Source organism: Argopecten irradians, chromosome 12 (genome assembly GCF_041381155.1).
Source record: "Argopecten irradians isolate NY chromosome 12, Ai_NY, whole genome shotgun sequence".
NCBI lineage: Eukaryota > Metazoa > Mollusca > Bivalvia > Pectinida > Pectinidae > Argopecten > Argopecten irradians.
In genome coordinates, this window is record NC_091145.1 from 16720426 (window position 1) to 16730231 (window position 9806).

The 9806-nt window shown below is 34.9% G+C and overlaps 3 protein-coding genes across 3 annotated transcripts; 2 read left to right on the plus strand and 1 right to left on the minus strand.

Moving 5' to 3' along the window:
- Positions 1–38: 38 nt before the first annotated feature.
- LOC138304964 (uncharacterized protein PF3D7_1120000-like) lies at positions 39–1463 on the plus strand. Its single transcript, XM_069245382.1, has one exon. The coding sequence runs from the start codon at positions 39–41 to the stop codon at positions 1461–1463; it is 1425 nt and encodes a 474-aa protein (XP_069101483.1).
- Positions 1464–1687: 224 nt separating this feature from the next.
- On the plus strand, positions 1688–2380 carry LOC138304965 (uncharacterized protein PF3D7_1120000-like). The gene has a single exon (XM_069245383.1). The coding sequence runs from the start codon at positions 1688–1690 to the stop codon at positions 2378–2380; it is 693 nt and encodes a 230-aa protein (XP_069101484.1).
- Positions 2381–3066: 686 nt separating this feature from the next.
- Positions 3067–9696, minus strand: LOC138336663 (centromere protein P-like). Its single transcript, XM_069286195.1, has 9 exons — positions 9607–9696; positions 8745–8936; positions 7989–8061; positions 7679–7745; positions 7213–7304; positions 6781–6869; positions 5624–5803; positions 4665–4756; positions 3067–4252 (listed from the first exon to the last, which is right to left on the minus strand). Exons 1-9 carry the CDS (start codon positions 9672–9674, stop codon positions 4125–4127), a joined length of 981 nt encoding a protein of 326 aa, XP_069142296.1. The 5' UTR covers positions 9675–9696; the 3' UTR covers positions 3067–4124.
- Positions 9697–9806: the final 110 nt, after the last annotated feature.

Here is a 9806-nt window from a genome sequence, read left to right on the forward strand (position 1 = left end):
GAGAGACGAAGGATGGCACGACAGAAAACAGATCAGAGATGGAGGACGTCACAACAGAAAACAGGTCAGAGATGAAGGACGTCACAACAGAAAACAGGTCAGAGATGGAGGATGTCACAACAGAAAACAGGTCAGAGATGGAGGACGTCACAACAGAAAACAGATCAGAGAAGGAGGATGTCATAACAGAAAACAGATCAGAGATGGAGGATGTCATAACAGAAAACAGATCAGAGATGGAGGACGTCACAACAGAAAACAGGTCAGAGATGGAGGACGTCACAACAGAAAACAGATCAGAGATGGAGGACGTCACAACAGAAAACAGATCAGAGATGGAGGATGTCATAACAGAAAACAGATCAGAGATGGAGGACGTCACAACAGAAAACAGGACAGAGATGGAAGACGTCACAACAGAAAACAGGTCAGAGATGAATGACATCACAACAGAAAACAGGTCAGAGATGAATGACATCAAAACAGAAAACAGATCAGAGATGAAGGGCGTCACAACAAAAAACAGGACAGAGATGGAGGACGTCACAACAGAAAATAGGTCAGAGATGAATGACATCAAAACAGAAAATAGGTCAGAGATGAATGACATCACAACAGAAAACAGGTCAGAGATGAATGACATCAAAACAGAAAACAGGTCAGAGATGAAGGGCGTCACAACAGAAAACAGGACAGAGATGGAGGACGTCATAACAGAAAACAGGTCAGAGATGGAGGGCGTCACAACAGAAAACAGGACAGAGATGAATGACATCAAAACAGAAAACAGGTCAGAGATGAAGGGCGTCACAACAGAAAACAGGACAGAGATGGAGGACGTCACAACAGAAAACAGGACAGAGATGGAGGACGTCACAACAGAAAACAGGTCAGAGATGGAGGACGTCACAACAGAAAACAGGACAGAGATGGAGGACGTCACAACAGAAAACAGGTCAGAGATGGAGGACGTCACAACAGAAAACAGGACAGAGATGGAGGACGTCACAACAGAAAACAGGACAGAGATGGAGGACGTCACAACAGAAAACAGGTCAGAGATGGAGGAACGTCACAACAGAAAACAGGTCAGAGATGGAGGACGTCACAACAGAAAACAGGACAGAGATGGAGGACGTCACAACAGAAAACAGGTCAGAGATGGAGGATGTCACAACAGAAAACAGGACAGAGATGGAGGACGTCACAACAGAAAACAGGTCAGAGATGGAGGACGTCACAACAGAAAACAGGTCAGAGATGAAGGACGTCACAACAGAAAACAGGTCAGAGATGGAGGATGTCACAACAGAAAACAGGTCAGAGATGGAGGACGTCACAACAGAAAACAGGTCAGAGATGAAGGACGTCACACAGCAAAAACAGGTCAGAGATGGAAGGACGTCACACAGAAAACAGGTCAGAGATGGAGGACGTCACAGCAGAAAACAGGTCAGAGATGAAGGACGTCACAACAGAAAACAGGTCAGAGATGGAGGACGTCACAACAGAAAACAGGTCAGAGATGGAGGACGTCACAACAGAAAACAGGTCAGAGATGGAGGACGTCACAACAGAAAACAGGTCAGAGATGAGGACGTCACAACAGAAAACAGGTCAGAGATGGAGGACGTCACAACAGAAAACAGGTCAGAGATGAGGACGTCACAACAGAAAAAGATCAGAGATGGAGGACGTCACAACAGAAAACAGGTCAGAGATGGAGGACGTCACAACAGAAAACAGGTCAGAGATGGAGGACGTCACAACAGAAAACAGGTCAGAGATGGAGGACGTCACAACAGAAAACAGGTCAGAGATGGAGGACGTCACAACAGAAAACAGGTCAGAGATGGAGGACGTCACAACAGAAAACAGGTCAGAGATGAAGGACGTCACAACAGAAAACAGGTCAGAGATGGAGGACGTCACAACAGAAAACAGGTCAGAGATGGAGGACGTCACAACAGAAAACAGGTCAGAGATGGAGGACGTCACAACAGAAAACAGGTCAGAGATGGAGGACGTCACAACAGAAAACAGGTCAGAGATGGAGGACGTCACAACAGAAAACAGGTCAGAGATGGAGGACGTCACAACAGAAAACAGGTCAGAGATGGAGGACGTCACAACAGAAAACAGGTCAGAGATGAAGGACGTCACAACAGAAAACAGGTCAGAGATGAAGGACATCACAAACAGAAAACAGGTCAGAGATGGAGGACGTCACAACAGAAAACAGGTCAGAGATGGAGGACGTCACAACAGAAAACAGGTCAGAGATGGAGGACGTCACAACAGAAAACAGGTCAGAGAGAAGGATCACAAACAGAAACAGGTCAGAGATGAAGGACTTCACAACAGAAAAAGTCAGAAATGAATGATGAATGATGTAATTGGGAAAGACTGTTAGTGATAATGTAAGACATAACAGCAAGTAGGTATATGATGAAGGACTGGTAAGTTGATCACAATTACAGTAAGACACAATTTCAAGGATCCGATGAACAAATACTGGCAATGGCACATTAACAATATACACTGTATGTTTGTGCAAGGAAGATAAAACACGAAGAAGTCAAGAGGCTCATAGGCCTTTGACAGTGTTTTCAGACATATTGGATTACGGATTGACCCGAAAAATTACATTTAGTCTGATCATGTCAGGAACATTTCAGAAAAATTTCAGTTAAATTGCTATAACATCACTTGAGAAGAAGTTTTAAATGCAATTTCAAGATGGCAGTCATTTTGGATTTCGGATCAAATGAAAAATAAAAATCTGGTCCCTGTCAGTGTCATTCCCGGCAAGTTTCAGCTTAACTTCACAGGTGGAATTTGAGAAGTCTTAAAAGTACAATGATAATATCACACACAGGTTGAAGGGAGGTTACAGAGATACAAGGGAGATAAACACATATAAGAGATTCAAGGAAGATAGCACTAGGCAAAAGGGAGATCGACAAGTTTTTTGGTGCTTAAATATGATTATTAATTAAAAAACAGATTTTAAATACAGTTTTCGAATGATAAATATAATATAATGATAAAGCGAAACAATGTGGGTTCTTTTATTATGTTTGATTTATTGCTTACAATTCATTTCATTAAATATTACATGTACATAAAAACAATTTTATGTAAACAAGAATTTTTAAAAAAAATCTAACAACTTCAAGCTTACATGTTCTGTTTGAATGATTAAAAAACCTCAGTGTTCGGGAAATATACAGCATTATAAGTACCCGGTAAAGGTATTCCATCTTTGCATAATACAGAGTTATCTCCCTTTCGGTAGGTATCCTTTGCAACATCATTATTTTGTGAACACAACTCGGGTCGTTTTCTCTGAAAAGTATGTTACCCTCTGAAACACATGACGTCACAATTATACTTACACGCAAGGACAGATAACTCTGTAAACTACAAATACGGAACTTGTATAATATAAAATAGCAAGTCTCATTATTTGTTTGGGAAATATTTGTTCCTGTTGGATGGAATTATTGGCCTGACTTGTAACATCTGCTCCAATCTTCTCCTTTTTTCTTTGGAACGTGCTGTTTTTTATTCTAATGTTGTATGTTTTCATATTAAAACAAGGACATAGTCATTCAGATCCCCCGCCAATAGAGATATCAAAGCTGAAGTAAGTTTGATTGTGGAGACTTATGTGTATGAAAAAAAAACAGGAAAAAGGAAGTTGAGCTAAAGAAAGATGGAGTATAATTCAAGTAGAGCGTGGCTGCAATTGTTGAATCAGGTATACAGCCTTGACATTTATATTAGACTATATACACAAAGACGGGTGGAGTTTTGCAAAGTAACATTTACCATGATATTTTCAGCAATGTTTCCATGGTAACGGAAAAAGTGCAAAAAATGAAAACCTAAAAATAGCAAAAGGTACTACTAGACCATAAAAAGAATGTGTCTATGAAGTTTCGTGGAAATATCTCTGCTGGTTTTAGAGTTATGCTCCGGAAATGAACCTGCTACAAAAATATGATATTTTCAGCAATGTTTCTATGGTTACAGAAAAAAGCACAAAAAGTGAAAACCTTAAAAACTTCGTTGGGCGGGGGATATACAATTTGAAAATCTTTTTGCTAAAGTTACATTGTTTATGTTGTCTGCATTTTAATTAGATTAACCATCATATCCACTGCATGCTCAATCCCATATTCTTCAATCAAAAGTTGAAAATTTTCAGGTGCATTTTCCAGAACTTTCTTCTTATCCAAGTCCACCACTATAAGTACAAACAATCCGATAATGTATAAACAGCTACAGCTGAAGATTTTGTATGATAAATGTAAAATCAAAATTATGTATTTATTTTTTATGCTTGAATGCAGCATTGAGAATGGATACAGTAAGTTGATTTTTCATACCTATATGAAAAAAAAAATCTGTTTAAAATGATAATGAAGCAAATATTAGAATATATTCATGTATCATTTAGTAAAGTAACATTAAATATTAATTTTTTAAGAACTGACATTACCATTTTTTAATTCCAATAGGTAAAGGAAACAAAAATTATTAACAAACTTTTATGAGATTCTGCTATGCAGATTCACACAGACTCTTTTCCTTGCCCCATGAAGTAAAATAATAATGGCATCAATGCGTAAATGACGAAATCAGATTAGGTAACTTACATTGCTGAGTTCCTTCCACGCCCAGTCTGATTCTTGGAACGGCTATGTCCAGAGACTCTGTACTGAATTCCCAGTTAATCATCAGAGTAGGACTGTCAGGAACAAAATACACAAGTTTAATAGTCTATTTCTCAACAGAATTACCCCCTCTCTGTTGTTTTCTATTCCTGTTGAAATTGCAATATAAACCAATATTTGTACTCACAGTATCTGTATGAAATGTATAGTGTATATTCTCACGTGTAAAGATTACTTTATCAAGCTGCAATGACTAACTATTTAAATAAGATTTCTTCTCTAAGTCAAATAAGATTATTTGTTATATATGAAATAATAAGTAGTGGGATTGAACTGGGTCGATCATCGGTGACCGTGTAGCTCAGTCGGTAGAGCACTCGGCTAGTATTCCAAGGGTCCTGGGTTCGAATCCCGGTCTGACTGCTACATTTTCTCCTCTCCTGTTACAAATCCAACATGATTTTAAACAACAGTCAGTAATGGATTGAACACGAAATATCAACTCCACCGTAGTCGGTCCCAAGCCTGTGTTGAGAAAGGAGGAGGGACATAGTCTCAAGTAGAGGTTATAACCTAAATCTTGACTATAAACACCCAACAATCATGCCCATTCATGCCTCCATTCAAAATTGCAACAGGATGCAACATGATGTGATTGACAGTGAAACACTATAGGTCCTTTATTTCAAGGCAGAGAATAAATAGTGAAAAGATTCTTTTATATGCCATTCTACAAAATTTCTATTTTTTGTTTTGTTTGAATTAATGTTAAATATTGTAACATCGATTCTTCTGATCTGCTTAGACTATATTTATTCCTTTACACTGACAAAACATTGATTATAATGAGATAAATATAACATAAAACTCAGTCCTGTATTGACCAGTAACTATTCAGTTAAAGAAAGTGGTTCGGTAGAGGACATTTGTGTAATACCTACCTGTGTTTGTTTTTGGAATGTGATATCATAAGGATCCGATTGGTCTCTGTTGTATATATCGTCACAAACTCAGGATATTTTTTAGAAAAGTGGTCAAGTAATTTCTGTCGGTGGAATTCCCAAACTGAGTAGGGCATTATCAAGCGAAAAAAGCCTCCAACAGCTTGGTCATTTACAACCCTGGTAAGAACAATGGAAACACACAAACATTATGAAAAAGGCTTAGAACAATACATTTTGTATCTTACCATCATTGATTGTTCATTCATATACATGTATTTATTATTGATATATATATATTCAGTAATGTTTACTCTCTTGGCTTAAAGATGTTCCACAGCTAATAAATGCTCCACCGCTGACAGCATAAACAATACTCATCATTTTAACATTAATTAGTGTTTAATTGTGTTATATATGTCTAATTAACAAGAAACATAATATAAAATAATTCATTTTGCCTTTGGTGCATGAGCAATCTATACTTCAATCCATATAAGACATAATAGTGCCATAGATTTTTTCGGGATACAATTAATTATTTTTTATATTTTTATCTTGAAGTTAAACTAGAAGCTCAAACTTTTCAATGGTAGTAATGGTGTAAAGTAATTAACTTTTGTAACTGAAGAAAATATTAAATTGTCTGTTCCTGTTTTTATCAAGAAAAAATACTATTTATCAGTGAAGGAGCATCTTTAATAACTTGAATTTGAAAAAGAGCTTATCAATTTATCACATACCTGGCCCATTCATTGATGTCATAAGTAATCTCATTATCTAAAACACATATTACAGTAATACCACTAGTACTATATCACAGGTCATAATGACGTCATGATCACAATATGACAATGCACGATTGCATTGATAGATGAAAATGTCACATTGATTTCACCTTGCTTATACAATGTGTATAGCATAGAAATCGAAAGTTTTGTCTGTATTTCCACAAATACTTGTTTATATGTAACAAACAGAATCTTACACTTGTGGGTACATAATATGAAAATCATCCTTATTAAATTATTTGATATGCCACTTTCCTGAAGTCTTGTGAAATTAAATTATTGAACTTGTTTAATACATATTAATTCATATTACATAGCCACTCAAGTATTAAGATCCTCTATACACGATGAAGACACAATAACAACCTTTCCAATGGGTTCTTCAATTCGAGACAAACATCTTGGGGTACATTAGCAACAAAGTCTTTTATTTCAATTTCTGATCTTTCATCTTCCTGAAATGAAAAAAAAAACACATATTCTGAACAAACTATATTAACATAAAAGTTGCTATGTTTTTTTGTCATAGTGACCAGTTTATTAAATACAAAAGTAACATTTAGTTGTCATATTTAGTTAATAGTTATGACTCACAAGTTAAAAAAAAATAAGTGAAAACAATAGGTGATCTATGTTTCGCAGGGTGTACTAAGATAATTTTGAAGAATGTATAGAGTAGAAGCGAAATGTCACATTCAATATGTGTAATAATGTTAACAGTTTAAATCGTAAAATAACTGATGATTTGGTGTCAAATAAATACAAATTCAAATACTATTAAAATTTACAAGAACCTACCATCACTGTTTCTTCTGTATCAAATTCCAGTTCAAACAAAAGACCATTGCATTCTCCCTTGATATCAAAATGTTTCTGTGTAATCTTTTCTTCTGAAACATAAGAAGTAACAAACACTTTGTAACTCCGATAGATCAGAATGAATGATTTAGGTTTATGTGGGGATACAATTTTCCTTGTTTATTAAAGTAAGTGGTTTGACACTTAGAACAATTACTATAATACCATCTGAATTCTTAAATTCTCATTTCATAGTGAAAAAAGGATTTGTATGATGCACATGCATGCTTAAATAAATTTTGAAATATATTATATAAGACATGATTAAATCGTACGATCAAATGTTCATGGGATGTGTGTAGCATAAAAGCGTTGTATAATAGAGGATGCAAAATGATAGATCTTGTGTACATTAAATACTTTCCTTGACCTTCATTTTAAACTCTGGGATATAAATTTATCTTACTTTCCTTCAGCGTCTCTTCTTCAAAATCTGTAAAACAAACGCCAGTAATCTTCTGCATTCTTAATATCTGGAAAAAAGAATGGTATATCATAACTTTTCAATATAATGAAAACCTCAAATGGTAGTTTTCAAAAGTTAAAGATTTCACGATTCCTAGTTTCTTATTTGGAATTCATCAGTAAAAGATATCATAATTCTCATGTATTTTTTTCGGAAAAGACAGTGGTCTAGAAAATAAATGGAAAATCTGTGCATGTAATTCCCTAATAAAAAGAATACATGCAGGATTGAAAATGTAAAGTTTTCATACCATGTCTTCATGATTCTGGATGGCTTGATGGAGCTCTGACACTGACTTAGGCTCCTCATTTTCCTTGTCCTCTCTGTATGAAAACATATTAAAGTTGTATGGTCTATGCATGACTGTTAAATGTAGCTCTCTTTTTTCATAGAAAAAAACATTTAGTGTTCTACACAATTTTCTCCACCTTTTAAACTCTCCATATTTATCGACTTTGGTAAAGTTCAAATTAGCAAAAATACTTTCTTGTATATAAATATATATATAAATATTGAATAACATTAAATTCTCAGTGTTCGGTAAACATATAGAAATAAAGAATTGAAACATGTTGTTAGTTTAGCATTATCGCTTTCATCGGAGTACAGGAAAATAAATTTAAGTGAACACTTGAACATTTGCGGAAAGAAAAGGTTTACAATATTTCCGTTCTATAAAATATTAAATAATAATACCATCTAAAGAAAAGAACAAGAAAAACAATTTATTAGAACTCTGAAACCGAAACTGAATCGTTTGTTGTAATTGTATAAATCAATTGTTATATGTATAATTACCTCCCTTAATATGACGTCACAATACACAATGACTATACTGTCATGACGTCATCTAATGTTGTTAAGCATCTGAAGAACATGATGAAAGTGCTAATGCTAAACTAACAACGTGTTTCAATTCTTTATTTCTATATATAAATATATACACATTGAAGATAGCTCAGGTGGTTGTACATATATATGATAATTCAAACACTAAAATTACTACCTAATCCAACTTTTTAGTTGTTTTAAGTGAGCCTTCTTCCTTGTTATATTGTCTGAGAGTTTTGCTACATCAGTTTCTAGTTGATTCAGTTCTTCAGCTAACTTTGTAGGAATTCCCAACTTCTTTGATACAGCCTTTGAAATAGCCTGAGCCGATGTTTCCAGTGCCTCGTCCACTTCATTGTTAGAAAATCTGCAATAAAATCAATTTTATAAATCAATTTTATAAATCTACATGATGTAATTAAGTAATAAGCGTACACATTAAAATTGTATACACATTAGCTATACTCTGACAAAAGGAAGGGTTATATGCTTTATTCACTTTATCAAAACCTAGACACAAATAGGTTTTTTTTATAAATATATATCTGTGTTTTCTTTAAAATTGATATTCTTACGAGATTATGGATTATGGATCTAACATGGTCCATGGGGCCAAATTAAGCTGATGACATCAGCAAACTATGGCCATAGATAGATTTCAAATCATTTGCATATTTTAACAGAAACAACTGTATGTAATTTATTTCTCAAAACAACACCAGACTGTTAGATTAAAAATAAGGACCGATCAGTAGTGTACGTCTTAGCACAGGGCCTCGTATAGTTCTCAAATTAGTAATGCATTTAATAGACGTGATATATCTTACAAATGTCTCATCATTAGGGGCCTGCATATGCATGTGGTCTTAAATTAGACAAAACAGCTGACAGGATTAACAAAACAAAATAGGAGTCACCACCCACCTAGATGTAACCTCAGAAATAAATTGTTTGTGATGCGCAAAGATATAATAAGTACGAAACATCGAAAGCATTTACACTTAGGTTTGTACCAATAAATGTGTAATGATAATCACTCTTTTATATTCCGAGACACAACTGCCAAATCTGCACTCATCCCATCTTCACTGTCACCTCCCGCCATGATTTTGTATTTTGAAGGGGAAATTCAACATTTCTAAAATGAGATCAGGTAAATTCATGGGGTTTATCATAATTTAAGAAATTGCATATTTTATTTAAATTACCATTTACTTTTTTCTTAATAATTATAACA